The 20,309-nt window shown below is 41.8% G+C and overlaps 1 protein-coding gene across 2 annotated transcripts in view; it reads right to left on the bottom strand.

Annotated features, from left to right (window-relative positions):
- Nucleotides 1-20,309, bottom strand: part of ACE (angiotensin I converting enzyme) — a 72,293-nt gene that overhangs the window by 9,144 nt on the left and 42,840 nt on the right. For both annotated transcript variants that reach the window (XM_061588235.1, XM_061588236.1), the window contains exons 10-18: nucleotides 19,610-19,708; nucleotides 18,905-19,027; nucleotides 17,572-17,783; nucleotides 16,171-16,307; nucleotides 14,367-14,525; nucleotides 6,132-6,219; nucleotides 4,824-4,967; nucleotides 3,837-4,028; nucleotides 429-526 (exon numbers count right to left, since the gene is read on the bottom strand). In XM_061588235.1, coding sequence (XP_061444219.1) covers nucleotides 429-526; nucleotides 3,837-4,028; nucleotides 4,824-4,967; nucleotides 6,132-6,219; nucleotides 14,367-14,525; nucleotides 16,171-16,307; nucleotides 17,572-17,783; nucleotides 18,905-19,027; nucleotides 19,610-19,708 — 1,252 coding nt within the window. The remainder of the gene's footprint in view (nucleotides 1-428; nucleotides 527-3,836; nucleotides 4,029-4,823; nucleotides 4,968-6,131; nucleotides 6,220-14,366; nucleotides 14,526-16,170; nucleotides 16,308-17,571; nucleotides 17,784-18,904; nucleotides 19,028-19,609; nucleotides 19,709-20,309) is intronic.

The following is a 20,309-nucleotide window of genomic DNA, read 5'->3' as shown; positions in this document are numbered from 1 at the left end:
GAACTTTTATTTTTCTTTAATGCATGTTTTTGTTCTAGGTCTGACTAGATTGTTCTTCACCTCAAGACCTCAGAATGAGATAGATATACATCAAAATACCTAGAAAAGCAAGAGACAAGGGCACTAAACTAGTGGTAAGGTTCAGGTCCGCCTCAAGTCTGCCTCCCTAACCTGGAATCATGAATACTAGGCCTGGATGACTATATGTGCTCTGAGGCACCCCCCTTGATAGCTAAAAGTTTCAAGGATCATATGATCAAAGAGAATAAGATGCCACGTCAAGAATTCAACAGCTTTGAGCCCCACTTTAAAATGATAATTCCCTTAGATTTTTGCCCTAGGGGGCTTCTAAAGATGAAAAAGGTTCAGCCTAGTCCCCAAGAGAAACTATTACAAATAATAACGGAATGAAACCTAGCTGCACCAACCTGGTGTTTCATGGCTGGCGTGGCATCGATTTTGGTTGCATTGGGGAAAGGTGTGGCAAGTTCATAAATATTTGCCCATGATTGTGCCCACATGTTTCCTAGGAAACAGAAAATTGAGTGAATGTGTGGATAGGGGCGAAGGAGACCCCCACACACCCACACCGAACAACTAGATCCAATATTAACTTTCTGAGGGAGGGGGCCTGAAGGTGAACTAAAATGGATGGGGGCTTGTCCTAGACCATGAAGAACTTTGTTTCCACTTTATCTCACGGTATTGGTCCCCCCCCTCTATGTTTGAGGCACACTGTTCATAATAAAGGTCTTTCCACTTGGCCAATAAGTGCATTTCTTGCATACTGTTCATATGCCCTCCCTCAAAGTTGGGCTTCTGTTAAGAAACATAACATTTTCGGAGTGCTCAAAATGCTATATTTTGTACCTGGGAAAATGTGATAATGTGACATTCCAAAGAGTGCATCCAGTGTTATTGCAATTGCCATGTAGAAAGAGCATCTGGGAATGTTCCAGACATCTCTTAAATATTCATTACAGTGTTAGAATGAGAAAGACAACTCATTCTTTTTTCAACATTTGTTATTTTCTTTTTTCTTTTTGTAAAACACCTTTGGAGGCTGCCTACTCCCCTCTCCTGTGCTTGAGTGCACAAACCATTAGGTTTGGAAAAAATGAGTGGATGGGGAAAGTGACATATCCCCCCTGCCCACACACAGCACAATTGCCACCTCCATCCACAACATGGATCAGATATCATGCTATTGTTACTCAGTAAGAATAAAGTGCCATTGAGCGATGATTTGTCCTGCTGTGCAGAATGGCCCTAATTACATTTAATCTTCTCTTCTTCATGACTGATTCTGCAGCAGCTATCAAGGCACCATCTATGCCTTCTGAAGAGCTGTTACATACACCATTGCTCTCTGTGACAATAGTGTAATGGCAAATGCACAAGTGCAGGGTCCCTTCATGATAGTCACAGGCACGCCCCTTCTAAGATGATACAACCTTCTATGATTCTAGAATAATCTGGCCAGGCTTGAATACTGCTTTCTGCTTCTTTATCCTTGTTAATGCCTTCTCCTACAACAGCAAATGACCCTAGGAGTTAATCAGCATTAAAGGGGTGTGTGTTAGCTACTGAGAAGAGTCTTCTCAGTAGCTGACTCACATCCTTTCACACTGAATGGCTCCTATCAAGGAAACATGTTAGAACACCTTTTTCAGTGGCCAACACATTCCCCTTTCTTGCTGATTGGCTCATAAGATGCAGGAGACATAGGGATCCTGCTGGGATCTGGCTCCCCAAAAAGTAAAGTGTCTAAGACCCCCTGAGACATTGGCGACTACACCACTGCTTACAAGCCCCACTGAACTTATTGGTGGGACTCATTGCAGAGTCACTGGGGTGGTTCTTGTCACCTTTCATCCTGTCATGCTTCTCCTGGCACTTTCACCCAACAAAATATGGCAGGTCTTCCCCACTGGCCAAGGACAGGCAGGGAAGCAGCAACATGTGAAGCATCTTCAGGTGAACTGCTTGAGCCACCAGCACCTGTTTGACTAGTTTTAGGACTCGTGTTTCCATTTTATATTATGGTCGTATTGTTCTAATGCCTTTTCATAAGCTGCGCTGCAAACGCGGCTTGCAGCCGAGCAGTACAGACATTTGGAAAATAAAGGTTATCCCTATTGATCAGTTGGCAACAGTGGAACGGCCAAGAAGAGCAAATGTGAATTGATGTTCCTTAATGAAAGCCCGTGTGACAAAGTAGCTGAGAAACTGCAGTTGTGAGCAAGGAAGCCCCCAGTTCAAATCTTCCTTCCGCCACCAACACCTTAAATGGGCTTAGGCAAGCTATTGCTCTCTCAGCCCATCGGCAATGTGGGGTTGACACTCCCCAACCTACTTTATGGGAGTGTTGTAACAATTTGTGCAATAGCATCTGAGAGGTTGTTGGACTAAAACTCCCGTCACCCCTGACCATTGCCCGTGCCACCTAGGGCGGGGGGGAGCTGGAGTCCAACAACGTGTGAAGCATACCACATTGGCTAACCCTCCACACACACTAACTACACAGATTTCCTGCTTTAAGGTTGGGCAGGGCCCAGTGGCGATGGCTGCTGTCTTGACATCCTAGTTAGGCAATCCACATGATCCACCTTCGGAGAGTCTGGTTGTTTGAGAGTGAGGATGGAGTCGGAGACACACCCACCCTTGGACGGCAAGAGCAGCTGGACCATTACCATCTGAGGGTGGGGGCTGGCACATGCTTGCTCTCCCTGGCTGGAAGCTTTCAGGCACGTGCTAGCCACTGTCAGCCATCTATTGCATAGAGCAGGGCTTGGACAAGGCAGGTTGCCGCAGCCCTCCAATCTGCTTTCAAGGAGTGTCTTTCCTGCTCCGTGGGATTCTGGCTGGGTGGGGGTTCTGAGGCCAGCAGGGCAGTCCTTTCCAGCCAGCATTCAAACAGGGAAGCAAGGCAACCAGCCTTTTACTAAAATCTAAAAGAAATGTCACACCTACAAACTAGGAGCTGATCTGGGCCATGTGGGGGGTGGAAGCCATTTGGGAACCAGTAGTCTGATTGATTTTTTTTTAAAAAAAGGTGATTAATCAATAAGCCTCTCTCTGGCTTAGCTCTCTTGGACTTCTCCCCATCCCCAAGGATACTAAGGGGCTTGTCCAGGGCTCCTCCATAGTCCTCAGTTATGTCCTCAGGAACAAGGCGAAGGAAGCCAGCCTGCACCACACAAGGCTGCCCATCCCGGGCTGTAGTGGGAGAGATTTGTGTGGCTCCTCCTCCTCCTCCTCCTGCCCCCTCCCCACCCCCTCCTCTTTCCCGCTGCTGAGATCAGTGCTGAACTAAGCCCGAGGGGGGCTGGAGGAGAAAAACATTCCCAGCCAGGGTGGTAGCTCAGACTCCAGTGTGGTGTGGCGCCTCCTCTTCCTGTTCCTTCTCTGTGGTCTGGCTGTACTCAGAGGCTGTTGCAGAAGCTTCTGCTCTGTCGATCGACCTGGGGAGGGGCTCCTCCCTTGCCTTCTTCTCTTCCATGGTGTATGGGGGTGGAGGATTGTAGGGGGCCAGCAGGGGACCACCTGCAGAAAAAGTAATGGCACTGCCTCCCCCTGCGTCTCACCAGCAAAACATACCTGCTCTGTGGTGACGTCTACAGAGAATTAGAGGCCACTGAAAATCATTGAAGTGTTAGGGCCTTTCACTAGTAGCAGGTAGAACTGTCTGTTTAACTAACTTAGGCATGGCCTGATAACAATGAATAGCAACCATGGAATAGGCCTCCAAAATTGCAGAGATGTGGAAAGATGCTGGGGGGTTGCCTAAGATGTCAATGGGTTTCAAGAGATAAGCCTGGTGTGGAATGGCTTACCGAGCAAATGAGCTGGCATAGGGCCCTTCAGATTGATGTGGCTTGCCCCGTACTTCTTGTAGAGAGCCCGACGGACATAAGCATGCAGATTGAGGTACAATGGTTGAAGCTGGTTCCAGATGTTCTCCAGATCTGCTTCAACAGTCGGTGTTTCATACAGGGATCTCCAGAAAGCACCATTGTCAGTATGACCTGCACATGTGCACGAGAGCATAGATGTTGTTCTTCAACTTCTCCAGTTGTATAACCAGGGCCCATCCAGGACGTTTGCTCTCTGAGGCAGAGCAGCAAATGGCACCCTCCCCCAAAGCCAAGGCGCAGAGTACCCAAGGCCAGACAATGTATTCTGGCAGAACATCCCCAAAGCAGTTCTCCCCCGTTCCCGGCAGTAAAAATATGAGAACAATAAATGAAATTATTTGCTGCCGTTTCATGATATCCAAAACTCTGCTGTCTGAGGCTGCTGCTTCACTCTGCTTAATGGCAGGGCTGGCCCTATGTGTCTCCCCCACTCCCATGTTGCAGGTCCATGCCAGTGAATATCCTTTCTAACTTCCTCATTTAAACTATGAAAAGGCTGATTAGACTGAGGCACTCTGTGGTAGCTCCAGCCTCCCACCCCATGCAAAACAACATGTAACAAAATGTGTGAAATGACATTTGCATCTATCTGCTTTGTTCTTCAACAAAATCTGGTGACTTTGCCAGTTTAAACAACAGAGGCTCTGATGGTTAAACCATTCAAAGGACTCTAGAGGGATTGTCGGAACAACAACTGGTACAAAACATCAGTTCATGATGACACAGGAGGGTTCCATCCAACGGACACTTTCTGCCAGGGACATCTTAGAACTACACTTCCAAGTTGGCACTGGCTTTTGAGACTTGCTTCAAACAGCTTGGGCTCTGCCAAGCCAGAGATATCCTGTGCCCCTGCATCCCACTTTTTTCTCAGCTGGAGCAGCCAGCATTGCAAAACATGCTTACCGTTCAGAATGGCAGCCGTATTGCTCAACTCCACATATCTCTTGTACATGGTTCGGATTTTCTTCCCTGACATATTCCGCCAGTCTTTCCAAGCATTAAGGAGCACATCGTAGTCTCTTGACTTGGCCATGATGTCTGTGAGTTCTAAAGAGGGAGCCAATGCAAGCGAGAATCATGTCCAAGACTGTGCACCATATTGCCTAGAACGTGTATTTCTCCCCTTCCCCCACCTTTGATCCCTCTGCACTGTTTAAGCTCACCTACTGACCTCTACACCAGCTCTCAGCTCCCAGCATGCGTCCTCTACTCTCCAGGCAAACATTATACCCCTCTTTATCTCTGGAGCCACCTTCCTCACCCTCCTTTCATCTCTCTTCTCAAAGCCCACTAGTGCCATGGAGATTTCCCTTACCACACAACATGTTCCACAGCAGCGGTTCCCAAACTTTGTTTCCCATGGACCACTTGAAAACTGCTGAAGGTCTTGGCAGCCCACTGAATGATTCTTCTGCCTGTTGCAGCAGTTGTGCTAGATGCTGTGTGATCTTTAATTGCAGTTGTATTGCTGCTTTTATTTCTGATATTGTGTTTTATTACAATTTTGTAATTACAATATTACAATTTGCATTTCATAGAATTCAATTGTAAGACAATAAATATAAGTAAAAGAAGCAATAAAAATAAAATTAAAAATCAATGTGAATATTTAATACAGACATGCCATGGACCACTTGAGTGAAGCTCACGGACCACTGGTGATCCACAGGCTACAGTTTGGGAACCCCTGTGCTAGTCTTTCCTACTCTTTATCAAGCCCTATTCCCCTCTTTTTCATCTCTATTCAGCCCATCACAGTCAGGCTAGTCTCATGCATCTCACATGCCTCATACTTGACACTAAAAATAAAATAAAGTAAATTGATGGCAGGAATAAGGCCGTTTCCCAACCACGTCTGATCCTTTGCCAATATCTGCATGACTTGAATGAAGCTCAGTGTTGGGATATTCAGGGCAGACCAAAGGAAGTACTTCTTCACACAGTGTTTAATTAAACTATGGAATGCATTATCACAAGATGCAGTGATGACCACCAACCTGAATGGCTTTAAAAGGGATTGGACAAAAACATAGTGGAGAAGGCAATCACATATCAGAGCCAGCATGCCTTGGGATACTACTAGTTAGTGGGGATCATGAGTAGGGAGTGCTGTTGCGGTCACATTTAAAAAGCATCTCCAGTATGTTTCATGAGCCCAGGGAAATGGGGTGGGAGATTATTCCTATAAACTAGGGGATGTCATTGACTTACCCGGATCCAACGCCTTGCAACCTGTGTTTCCTGAACAGACTTTGGCTACGCTGTAAATTGTCTCCATGTCTGAGAGGAGCTGATTATACTGTAAGAAAAAAAGATTAGTTTGCTTCGAGAGTGAAACAGGAGCTCCTATACTTTCCAATCTGGCCTATCCAATCTGAAATGTTCCCCATCATTTGCCTGACTAAAAGATCCTAATTATATTGGTGGCAAATGTACTACATGGCTTTGAGTTGAACAGAAATGTTTTTAGTTATGGCATTTCCTTAGCTTGATCATGCAGTTACTTCCTGCTTTCACTCCTCAGACTAATACTTGTAGCAACATGCTGGATCAGCTTATCTGTGTTGAATTTGTGCAGATAATGAAACAGTGGTGCTAATATCTTCTTTTGTGCCCCAGTCCCAGTGTGCAACACTTGTATGCACCTTACAATGCCCTTTATTTACTTCTCCGGCTTAATCTTCATCATACCCGATTCCAAGGATTAAGGGCAAGGTTATAGAACTATTCCTTAGGGCCTAACACCACATTTATTTATTCCAGGGTATTTGTTGTTTTAGTTCTGTTTTCAACAAGCCCCCAAACAGTCTACAATAAAAATGCATAGAACACACCATACAAACACAACAGTTAAGAAAATACATTATTAGCATCCAAGTCAGGATTATAAAATCACGCCCTGCACAGCTCCTACCTCTAACTTTAAACATCTACCAGGCCAAAGCCCCCACCAATTTTCTTAGGTAGTTTAGCAATCCTCCATGGGCAGGGAGTTCCAGAAATGAAGTGCTGCTATTGAGGAGGTCCTAGGTCTCACAGCTTTTCACTATCCCTCCAGTGGTGGGTCACATATGATATGGCTTCTTATCCTCAGAAGATCTCTTTTTTTTTTTATATATAGTTTTTATTCAAATTTTTCCAAAAAACAAACAAAACAAAGTAAGAAAAAACATAACAATACTACAACAAAAAATAAAAATAAAATGGTTGACTTCCGATTTGTCACAGATCAGCTATAAGTATATAATATACATCAAACCTGTCCCTTAATATGTACATACAGAATCCCTTTTCTCCATAAGCTGTCTTAATTAATCATCAAATCCCAGTATCATCATTTTATTTTGATCTTTCGACAAAAAGTCTAAGAGAGGCTTCCAATCCTTAAGGAATGTATCTGTCGATTTTTCTCTAAGTAAACACGTCAATTTATCCATTTCTACTAAGTCCATTAATTTCAGTAGCCATTCTTCCATTGTTGGTATTGATTCCATTTTCCACTTTTGTGCATATAATAATCTTGCTGCCGTAATCATATATAATAATATTCTTCCATATTTCTTTTCTATTTGTTTATCCATAAAACCCAGTAAAAAAAATTCTGGTTTTGACTGAATATTTATCTTTAAAATTTTTTGCATCTTCCTACCTATCTGTGCCCAGAATAATTTCGCCTTTTTACATGACCACCACATATGATAAAAAGATCCTTCTTGTTGTTTACATTTCCAACAAACATTAGAGACATTACTATACATTTTTGACAGCTTTTCTGGAGTCATGTACCAACGGTACATCATTTTATAAAAATTTTCTTTAAGATTATAACATAATGTAAATTTCAAGCCTTTTTTCCACATATTTTCCCATTGATCCATTTGTATATTATGACCAAAATTTTTTGCCCACTTTACCATGCACTCTTGTACTTGTTCTTCCTCCATATCCATTTTCAATAAAAGTTTATACATTTTTGCAATTATGTTTTCATCATTTGTATACAAACCTATTTCAAAATCAGATTTACTTATTTCAAACCCATACATTTTCTTGTCCATTTTATATCTTTCTAACAATTGTAAATAGGCAAACCAATGAAAACTATATCCTTCCTTTATCAATTGTTCTCTCTCTTTCATTGTGTATTCTCCATGTACATTTTCTAATAGTTCTTGATAAGTTAACCATTTCTCTTTTCCAGACATTTCTCTTCTATAAAACGCTTCTTGACTTGAGACACATAATGGTATTTTCGAATAAAACCTTGGTTTGTATCTATTCCATATTTTCAACAGAGAACGTCTTATAAAATGATTGTTAAAGTCTACGTTTACTTTTACTTTGTCATACCATAGATATCCATGCCATCCCCACTTCAGATTGTGGCCCTCCAAATCCAATAGTCTTTTATTCCTCAATAAGATCCATTCCTTTATCCAGACTAAACAGCAGGCAGCAAAATAAAGTCTCAAATTTGGTAATCCCAGTCCTCCTCTTTCTTTAGCGTCTTGAAGTAATTTAAATTTAACTCTTGGTTTTTTTCCTTGCCATACAAATTTAGAAATATCTTTTTGCCATTGTTTAAAAGGTAAATCAGAGGATATTACAGGTATTGTTTGAAACAAAAACATCATTCTCGGTAATACATTCATTTTTATCACAGATATTCTACCCATTAATGACAGTTGTAGTTTATCCCATCTTAGCAAGTCTTTCTTAATCTCTGTCCATAATTTTTCGTAATTATTATGAAACAGCTTTGAGTTTTTATTTGTCATGATGATGCCTAGATATTTCAACTTTTTTTCTATTGTAAAATCTGTCTTGTCCATTAACTCTTTCTGTTCCCTTAAAGTTAAATTTTTCACCAACATCTTTGTTTTTTGATTGTTGATCTTAAATCCTGCTAACGGTCCAAATTCTTTTAATTTGTCCATCAATATATGAATTCCTTCCAAAGGGTTTTCTAGTACAATTATCAAATCATCAGCAAATGCTCTCAATTTATATTCTTCTTTTTTTATTTTTAATCCCGAAATCCTTTTATCTTGCCTTATATCTCTAAGCAGCACTTCTAAAACCAGAATAAATAGAAGGGGAGATAATGGACATCCCTGTCTTGTACCCTTTTGTATTTCACATGAATCCGTTAAGTCTCCATTAACAATTATCTGGGCCTTCTGTGATGTATAAATCGATCTGATCCATTTTATAAAGTTGTCTCCAAAATCCATTTGCTCCAAAACCTGGAACATAAATTTCCAATTCAAATTATCAAATGCTTTTTCAGCATCTAAAAAAATCAAAGCTGCTTGTTTATCATTTCGTTGTTCTAAATATTCCAACACATTCAAAACATTCCTGACGTTGTCACGTAATTGTCTTTTAGGTAAAAACCCTGATTGATCTTCCTGAATAAATTGTTGCAATATTATTTTCAATCTTTCAGCCAAAATCATTGTAAAAATTTTATAGTCATTATTCAGTAGAGATATTGGCCGATAATTTTTTGTTTTAGTTAAGTCTTGGTCCTCTTTAGGTATTAATGTTATATTAGCATTTTTCCAACTATCCGGTATCTTTCCCTCTTGCAAAATAGAATTCATTGTAGACTGTAAGGGTAGCAAGAGTTCTTCCTCCAAACATTTATAATACATTGCAGATAGCCCATCTGGTCCTGGCGCCTTTCCTAATTTGATTTTATTTATAGCTTCAGATATCTCTCTTGACGTAATAGGGCCATTAATAACTTGTCTCTGAAAATCTGTAATTTTCGGCAAATTCTGTTTAGATAAATACTCTTCTATTTTTTCAGATGGAATTTCTTGACACTTATACAATGTTGAGTAATATTGATGAAAAATCTTTTTGATTTTTACATTATCTGTCAGCGTCTCATCTCCTTCTTGTATCTTTAAAATAATATTTTTTTGACGTTCTTTTCTTAATTTATATGCTAACCATTTCCCAGGTTTATTTGCAAATTCAAAAGTCCTTTGTTTAGCAAAATTTAATTTCCTTTCAATTTCTCTAACTGTCAACATTGATACTTGCTTCTGTAACATTTTAATTTGATTTACAATAGAAACTTTAGCTGGATTCTTTTTCAATTCTTCCTCTTTTTGTTTTATTTCTTCCAAAATTAATTGCATTTTCTGTTGTTTCTTTTTTTTTAATTCAGAATTACATTTAATAAAGTATCCCCTCATAAATGCCTTACTAGTATCCCAAACAATATTTTCACTTGTTCCTTTATATAAATTATATTCAAAGAACTCCTTTAATTTCTTCTTACATTCTTGTACTACTTTATCATTCTGTAATAAAGATTCATTTAGTCTCCATCTAAATCCAAGATTTTTTTTTTTTAAAGTTAATATCACAGGATTGTGGTCCGAAAAAGTTTTTGGTAATATATCCATTTTAAAAATATCCTTCGCTAAAATTTTTGACATCCAAATCATATCAATCCTCGAAAATGTTTTATGTCTTTCTGAAAAATAAGTAAATTCCTTTGCATTATCATTTATATATCTCCAGGTATCCACCAATTCTAAATGTTCCATGAGTTCAAAACAAATCTTCGGTAATTTACCTTGTGTCTCTTTGATATTTTTTTCAGAAAGCCTATCAATTTTTGGTGAGATTACCCCATTCCAGTCACCCATGACACACCAATGCTCATATGAAAACTCTGACAATTTTTCCATAAGTCCTGTATAAAACCTTGTTTTATCTTCATTGGGGGCATAAATACCCACTATCAAAATGTTTGTACCTTGTAAAGTAATTTCAACCCCCACAAATCTACCACTATCGTCCAATAATACCAATTTAGGAAGCAATTGTGGGTTAATATAGAGAACAACTCCATTTTTTTTTTTTGGTCCAGCTGAAATAAATTCTTCACCCAAATTTTTACAAATCAAATATTTGGAATCTTTCTTCTGAATATGAGTTTCTTGTAAACAAATTATATCCAATTTTAATTTTTTCAAATAATGAAACACTTTCTTTCTCTTCTGCGCCGTGTTGGCTCCATTTATATTCCAAGTTAGGTATTTGTAATCCATCATTAAGCGTGTATTTTAAAATTTGCCTGATGCTCCTTTTGATCCATCATCTTCCTTCCCCTCCTCTGCATATCCTTGTTGACTTTGTTTCCCAGGAACTATATCCATATCTTTGAGTTTATCTTCTTCCATATCTTTTGAAGCTTTTCTCAAGAAGTCCCTTGCTTTTTGAACAGTATTCAGTCTGTATTTCTGTTGTCTGAATGTAAAAATCACTCCTTCTGGAACGTCCCACCTAAATTGAATTTTGCATTGCTTAAGTTTTTCTGTAAGGAAAGCATATTCTTTTCTCTTACGTAAAAGTCTAATAGGAATTTCCTTCATCACCAGTATTTCCTTACCATCAATTTTAAAGGTATATTTAAAGTGTTGCTGTAAAACCATATCTCTGGTCGTCTTCTTTACGAAATGAACAAGCACATCTCTTGGAATTTTTTTCATTGTTGCATATCTGGAGTTAATTCTATAAACTTTGTCTATTTCAAATTCCATCCTATCTTCATTCAAGTCCAGAAATTTTACTAAAGCATTAACAATTTTATCTCTAATGTCTTCACCTGTTTCCTCAGGGATTGCACGGAATCTCAAACAATGCTCTTTATTTCTCATTTCAGTCACAGCTAAATAGTCCAAATTTTTTTCTAGTTCCAGATTTAGTATATCTGTTCTATTCTCCAAGGTTTGTACCTTTTCTTTAGTATTTTTTGCATCTTCCTTTATTTGCCCAATTGTCCCTTTAATCTCATCCACTTGTGTTTTAATATAGTCTTTTATATCTGTCAATTCAGTTTTCATTTCCTGTTTCATTTCCTGTTTTATAGCATTAATCCCTTCCATTATTTTTTGAAACATTTCTGGGGGTATATCCTCTTCCTGTGTATCAATAGAACCTCTTCGCCCCTGGGCCTTGGTTGTTTTTTTAGTTGTCATTTTCAAAAAGAGGCCTTTAATTTCTAATATTAATCACTGTTTCAGAACCTAAGGGCAGTCTATTTCTTTTCTTTTTTTCCCTCCACCAAAAAGAAGAGTTAATATTCCAGGCCTATTATTGAAATCCAGCCAGCACAACACAGTCCTTATCTGCTTCCAAGAATGCAAAACAATTCTGGTTGCCAAGACTAAACAATTAGTAGCATATACGAGCAGCGGATTCATCCAACAAGAAATAGTCCAAAGAGAAAAATAGTCCAAAATATAATAATTACCTCTCATCCGTTTTTAAACTTTAAAAGTCCAAATTCAAGCCAGCTTTTTGTCGTAAAAAAAGTATATAAGTTGTTTATATTTTCTTTCTTCCTTAATTATATTTAAAAGAGAAAAAGTATGACTCACCCAGGTTTCTCAATTGCTGATTCATAAACAAATCCCTTTTATTGCAGTAATTTAAGCCGAATGATAAGGTTTAGGCAGAAGTGGGCTCGCTGGTTAAGAACGTTTTTTTTTGAGAGAAGAAAAAACGCTTCGCTTTATTCCAGTTCAGCTTGCGTGGAATTCCTGACTCCGTCTTCAGCCGATCGGCTTGCCTTCTTATCTCAGGAATTTCCTGATCAATTCCAGCCGCCGACAGCTCAACGAAGTCTTGTGGAAGATCTGATCGGTTCTCCTATACCTTGGAGAACATTTAAGCCAGTCCAAGATTCCTCTTGGCTGGCTTTTAACCTGAAAAAAGCTTCCTCTGAGGCAGAGCTCCCTCAGAGACAACCACCAGCCAGCACCACTTCCCGGAAGCCACCTTATCCTCAGAAGATCTCAATACACAGATGGGGGCTTATGAGAGGAGATGTCCCTTCAAAGCCCAGACCATGTAGGGCTTTAAAGATGAAATCCAGCACATTGATCTGTGCTTGGAAACCAAATGGTAACCAGTGCAGGTCTTACAAAACCAGTGCAAATGGTCTGCCCTGCCAGCGCCATTCAGGAATCCTGTTGGCATCCTGGACCATCTGTAAGTTTTTACAGTTTCCAAAAGTAGCCCCACATAAAGTGTGCTACAGTAGAGGTTTCCAAGGCATGTATCAAGGAAGTAAGATCCTTGTTGACAGTACAGCCAGCACACACCAAAAAAGGGCACTTCTAGCATCAGCTGCCATTGGAGACTCCAGCAGCAGATTTAGATCTTTTTAGGACCTCTTCTCGATCATCCCAGAGTGCAGGACATGGAATAATAGGCTCAAGTTGCAGGAAGCCAGATTTTGACTGGACATCAGGAAAAACTTCCTAACTGTTAGCCATATGACAATAGAATCAATTACCTAGAGAGGTAGTGGGCTATCTGACACTGGAGGCATTCAAGAGGCAGCTGGACAGCCATCTGTCAGGAATGCTTTGATTTGGATTCCTGCATTGAGCAGGGGGTTGGACTTGATGGCCTTATAGGCCCCTCCCAACTCTACTATTCTATGATTCTAGATCCAGGAGTACCCACCCACATGCTGCAAACTGGCTCCTCCAGGGAAGTACAACCCCATCTAGAATACACCTATCTTTCTACTTCCTAATCAACATTTCTGTCTTATCTGGATTGAACTTCAGTTTATCATCCCTCATCTAGTCCATTGCTGGCTCCAGATACCTGAGCAAGGAGGGGGAGCAGGAGAATCCCAGTACCACCTTCTAGAATCTGTCTCACAGGTAGGAGCAGAAACTCTGCAAAGTAGTACCTCCTACTCCAAACCTAGCTAAGCATCTCAGAAGATTACCTTGGCTGATGGTATTGGAAGCCACTCAGAAGTCCAGGGTAATCAACAGAGACACACAGCCACCTGTGGATCCCCAATGACGATTGCCCATCAGCACAACCAAGGTAGTTTCTGTCCCCAAACCAGGTCTAAAGTCAGGTATAAATGGTTCCAAATAAACATCCAAGAGCACCTGTAACTGACTAGTCTATTAGCCACCATGCAACCCAAAAAAGTAAGTTACAAATGGCCTGTTTTTAGTTGGGTCCAAAGGATTCAGAGAGAATTTCTTCAGAAAGTTAATATGTGTAACTGAACCCCAAATCACCCATTTTTTTCTAATTCAGGAGGAGGCAATTTTGAGCACAAAAAGTGGTATTTATACTTTCCCCAGTCAAACTTGTCTCTGCTCAAAGAGGCTTCCCCTGAATGAATGAATGAATGAATGAATGAATGAATGAATGAATGAATACTGGAATTCAATTCCATGCAAAATGTATTTAGGCCCTTTAAAAGTTCAAAATAAAAAAAGAATAGATCTAGGTAACGGTCTCAGATAACAGAGAAGGGGGATCAAAGGAAAGGCAAGACTTTCAGATGTTAATCTAACGGAATTCAATTCTAACAATTCCACAATTATGTCATTTAAAAAATGTTTAGTAGCACCATAAAAGGTCTAAGGGGTTGATTCTCACCTCCCTCAGCTCTGCTTCAGGTAGAGCTGCCCGCTCTATGTCACTCAGTTTCTTCAGAATACGTTTTATACTGGGGTCCTTGAAATCAGTGGGATCAAACGCCCGAGCCTGGAGTCCATACCGCAAGGTGTGGTTTGACATTTCCATGTTCTTTTCTAACTGGAAGACGCATTTGGAAGGAAGAGGAGAAAGGGACAACTTTAGCCTAACTTAATTGTATCAAAGAGGAAAAATAGATGAGCCTATCCTCCAGCTCCAGCACTTTGATCTAGCCCACGCTATTTCCTTGAGCTCAGGGCAAACAACACTACTAACACCATAATCTAGGGATGATGAATATGTCAATTTCTGTTTATCTCAGTTTCTTATTTTTCTAGTCTGAAGTTCAGGCCACACCACTTTTGAATACATCTGCATAATTTTTGTCTGTATGAAAATTTGTATGCATTGTCATGTGTGTTTATCCTAATATAACACTTTTTATACGTAGTTATGCCTAGCATATGCATTTTTGCAAGCAATTTACCCCTAATAAAATGCATTTTGTACATTATTTTCACTAATACATGCATTTTTGTACACACTCTTTGGTTTGATAACTACATCACAAAATTAGGAGAAGTGTGAATTTCAAAGGAATGTTGTTTTTCGGTTAGTGCATTAGTTTGTAAAATGCAAATTTGAAAGGTTTGCATTAAGATGCAAACTAAACCAAGTTCTCCCTGCTCCCTACCATCATCTCCAACACTGAGGCAGCTGGACAGCCACCTGTCAGGTATGCTTTAATTTGGATTCCTGCATTGAGCAAGGGGTTGGATGTGATGGCCTTATAGGCCCCTTCCAACTCTACAATTCTATGATCTAGTTTTTTAAAAAAGAGAGAGAACCCAATAAAATGACAAACAAAACATTCATTTAAAGTTACTGCTTAACAGCAGATGTTAAAATGAGCCCGAGCAAGATGATCTTGTATCATTTCCAGAAAATGCTCAGGCCTGGACAGTTATTCAACAGAAGGTTGTTCCAGAGTTGTGGACTAGCCCTTCCCCCCCCCAAACCACCTTTTTGCCTCTCATGGTACATATTTGGTGGACAGATGGAGTAGCCAAGGTTAGTTTCTTGGGGGATCTTAAAGAGCAAATTGGAACATACAGCAGTCTTCAGTGTATGCAAAGCTCAAGCCCAATGAGTCCTAGTAGGTTTAAATCGGTAATCCTATGGATGGTCCAACTGCCCAGATGAGGGGATGCTCTGCCTCCTAAGAGTAATGCATCTGATACTAGCTGGGTCTGGGTGCTGAGCAGAACACTCCCAGGGAGGAGAGTTGTTACCCCCATGGCACCTATGGAACCTTTATAAACCAGTAGTTGGAAAAGCAGCAACAGTAAGACATTCCCATCCCCTAGGGCCTTCTTCACTACCACATCAAAAATCTTATGACGTTTATTTTGTCAGCTCTCCCTTAGGCCCCATCTGCACTATACATTCAAAGCAGTATCATACCACTTTAAACTGCCATGGCTTCCCCCAAAGAATCCTGGGAAGTGTAGCTTGTGAAGGGTCCTGAGAGTTGTTAGGAGACTCCTATTCTCACAGAGTTACAGTCCCCAGAGTTCCCTGGGGAAAAGAACTGATTGTTCAACCACTCTGAAGCTGTAGCTCTGCCCACTGCAAGACTTGTGCACTTTGAAACACTTCTGTGTTTTGGTTCGTATATTGCTTTGGAAACTGTGAATTTCACCCTTAAATGTGAACTGAATCAAATGTCTCCCCCATCCCTCCCATCCCATGTTGGCTCTCCTACCATGATCTGCCTGTTGTTCTCTGTGATGTTGGTGTTGTACGTCCAAGAGGCCTCTGTGTAAGCATTCCAGACCACTTCGGCTGTGCTGTTGTACTCTGCCAAGAATGTTTTGGCCGCTGTTTCATCAGTTATTTTATCTGGAAAAGGTCAAGGTGGTGGGGATGGGGGGGGGAAACAGAACATTGAAGAAGGTAGGGGAATTAACTTGCCTCCCTTTCTTCTTCCATTTAGTCAAGCATGAAGTCTCCCAGCACCTAATATCTAAAGAGAGAGGTCCCAGGTTCCCAGGATCTAGGTGGACATTTTACCCTCTCTGCTGGAATCAGAACCCCCTCCCTGTTTAAGAAGTATCGGTACTGGCTGTTGTTACTCAGTGATGTAGGCAAGGCATTCTGAACATGCTCAGAGGCCCTAAGCCCCTCCCAGGACCAAAGCCTGTCAGTTAAAACACATTCCAGGATTGAGCCCTGGTAACTCTATGGACCCACCTGAGCCACCTCCATTTTCTGGCATTCCTGTCCCCTTAAAGAGAAATGTTTGGAGGAGCCAGCAGATGAGTGGTAAGTAGGTACTAGCTGAGCATCTGCCTTTGCTCATTGGGAGGTTAAAATGAGCACACTGATGGAGATGCCCACATTCTAGAATCCACAGTTCAGTCAATTCACCAGGCAGCAACACAGCCCACCTTCCAATTTATCTGTTACATCAGAAGCATGGAACTCTGTCAGTTGGACAGCTGGTCACATGATGCGGATAAGCGTTGCACTCCTCATCAGTAGAGACATATCAGCTGGTCTCATGTTGGGTTGATAAGGGCTGCACCCCTTAGCAGTAGAAGCCAAGTCAGCAACTAGTCCCTTCTCAAACCAAATCTCACTCTTGGAGGGCTGCTGCCTGGCTCCTGAGCCCTAACAAGTGCCAGCCCAGAGACAAAAGAGCAGGTACTTGAAGGAGCAACAGTTGTGGCTTGACAATTTTAGAAGGAAATCTTGGCCCACTATCTCTCCACTCCTGGTGACCCCAAAAATCATCCTGCAGTGAAGCTAGTTGCTGCCCAGGGTTTTCATGGCCATTCGAATCCCACAGTCAAACAAAGCAACAACCACTACATATTCCAGCTGCACCAGCCATTTCTTCCTGGTCAGATGTCTTATGTTGTTACCCTGTTTATGTGAGGGACCCTACTTCCATTCCTATCTCCTATTGTAAAGTATAAAACAACAGAGCACCCCCTGTGGATTATAATGGCCCTGCTCCAACAGTGAAGCCAAGCAGAGAGGTAGCCATGTGGTACCTCTTGCTCTTTGGAGACTTATTACAGTTAAAGCCCAATAATCAGGGCCATCGTGAATCTACCCTCCCATGGGCCTCCTCCCGTGATTTTGTGCCTTGAAAGTTTACCAAGGCCTTCTGGGTAGCCCTCTGGGATGGGGGGACGCCACTCAAAGTCTGGCCAGCCCAGCGTTTCATTGGTTCGCCTGTTCTGCTCTTGCAGCCACAGAGTAACAGGGCTGAAATATTCCAGCAGTGCCGTAGCATCCATCTTATTTGTGCCAGTGAGTTGTTGGAGAATATCCTGCCAGGGCTGGGAAGATCCAGTCCTCAGTGCCTCACTGCAGTGAAAAAGACAAAGAGAGGAAGGGACAGTGATATACACACAGCTACTCACGAGGGGATATCCACTGTGGAAGACCCATGTGAGACCAGACTTCTCCAGTGTCCACCCTCTGTGTACTCCCCCACCACACAAAGGACTTGAGGAAGTCTTGCCATTTTTGGTCTTTCTTACCACATCTGCCAAAGCAGCCAGCAACCAGACAATAAAAACTGGCACCAGTGCCAGCACCTGCCATTTCTGGGCAGCGGCCAGGGCTCCAATACCCCCTTTTCCAAAAATGTGGGTGGGTGGGTTTTTTGAGGCCTGGTGCCCTGAGTGACTGGGTCTAGCTACCATTTCAATTTTCCACAATGCTGCAAGCATGGCATGCCTCCAGGGCATTGTGGGAAATTAAAATGGCAGCTCCCAACCACCCAGTGGTGCTTGGAGCATAGCTGCCTACCACCACCACAGCCAGGTAAGTCTTCCAGGGACCACCAACAGAGGAGGTGCTTTGGCCGGGGCCCCCCTCCATCCTGGTGCCAGCCCTGGATAGCTTTCAACGGAACTCACACAGCCTGGAAATGTTGGGAGCTTGTTGCTCTACACTTCCTTTAATGCTGCTCTTTGCTTGTGACAGAAGATGCTCTGCATTATATGGTTATTTGGAGTGATGGGGATGGTTGAATTTGATAACCCAGTTCAACCTTTTAGAATCTGCTTCCCTGGAGGCAGGATGGCCATCCCACAAACATGACAGATGTCTTAGACACCCTACCATTGAAGGGTGGGAGTGAGGATACTTTGAAGGTCTCTCTTCAGGTCTGTATGTTTCCATGGCCACATTTTTCACAGGGCACTTGAGCATCTACATGCTGATGGGTAACTAACTGCCCATTGGCATGCACACCATGCCATGACTAGATCAGGGGATCCCCAATGCAACCTAGGTGACCATGCATAAGTGATCACACTCCCCAGGTCTGCATGTTGCAACACTCTAGCATTTCACAGCTGTTTCCCTTCTCCTCACATCAGAATGGCAGGAACAGAAAACACCACTATGCTGAGGATCCTTCACCAAGCGGTTGCCCCCCCCCCACTCCTTGCCACTTTCCTTTCTCCCTCTGCTTTTACCTGAGCTTCTGTCCAGCTTCTTTAGATTGGTAGATGTCACAGGTATGAAGATCGCCAGTGTGGTTGGCAGCTTGGCAAAGGGCCTTGTGGAACTGGAATTGCAGGATGAAACTGACAAAGTACCTGCCCCAGACAAAACAAAGCAAAATATCCATCCAAACAGAAAAAAACACAGTGCTAGTCCTACTTGGAGTAGACCCACTGAAGTTAACTGACACGACAAATTCATTTTCATGGGTCTATTCTGAGTAAGATTTTTTTTCCATACTGGACAAAACTCTGTTTCTGAAGGCAGAATGTAAAAGACAACCCTCTGCACCTTGGCACCATTTCTAATTGCTAAAATGGGGGGAAGAAACCTGTAGCCCTTCAGATGTTGCTGGAATACAACTTCCATGACCCCCAACTATGGGCCATTCTGTCTGGGGGGAGTTGGAGTCCAACAACATCTGGAGGACCAAAGGTTCCCCACCCCTGCACTAAAGGCTAAATTCAAAGTTCATTGGGGGGGGGGTAATCCTACAGAACCTTCCTGTACCACCTCAGATCTATTATTTCTGTTCTTTCAACCCCACGGAGCATTGCCAGGCTTCCCGTATCCATGAATAACAAAGGCATGAATAAGCCTCTCTCAAGCACTGCAATGACACTGCCCATGTCTTATTTACACATCTCCCAATCCCCAGCTCTTTCAGCTCCCAGTACCTGATGTAAGGTGTGTTGCCAGGGATATGAAATTTAGCACCGGGGTCAAAGTTGGTTTCATCTCTTGCAATAGGAGGGCAAATTCCCTGGTATTTTGTTCTGGAAAAAAGTTAGCCGTGCAGAGAAGAAATGAACAGCATCAGCACAAGTCTCTAGAATGAGCATGAGCAGACTTCAAATGGTTTGGTCTTATGGCAGATCTAGATTTGAAATCGATCGCCGGGATGCAGTTACCTTGCATCTAGTTTCCCCTTCTTTCCTGTTATATCAAGTTGTGCACTTCTCTGCCTCCACCCGACATTGTTGGCTGTTGGGGGAGTACATGATGTGATGACATCACACCACCCATTTCCCTTACTAAACATCACAGGGTACGTCTAGTTTTGCCCTAAGCAGGGCAGGCAAGAAAGACTGAGATAAGTGGAAGTGGTATGAAGAAAGGAATGAACTAGAAATCATGGTCAATCAATATCCATCCAACATATCACTCTGCAAGGAACAGAGTGAGGCAGAAAGGAAGAAGGACTTCCAAAGATGGTGGGTTCTCCTAGCTGGAGTTGGTCGGTTGTATGTTAGGGAGCATTGATTTATTCCTCCAATAATTAATATTTTTCTCAATGTATCTGCCTATCTACCAGCAAGAGGAGATTTGTCTCCATCATGGACTGAGCAAGTTCCAGCTGTTCAGCCCCATTCCCTT

The sequence above is a fragment of the Rhineura floridana genome, chromosome 11 (genome assembly GCF_030035675.1).
Source record: "Rhineura floridana isolate rRhiFlo1 chromosome 11, rRhiFlo1.hap2, whole genome shotgun sequence".
NCBI lineage: Eukaryota > Metazoa > Chordata > Lepidosauria > Squamata > Rhineuridae > Rhineura > Rhineura floridana.
The sequence above is the reverse complement of the archived record's forward strand: the minus strand, read 5'-3'. Positions and strand labels throughout refer to the sequence as shown.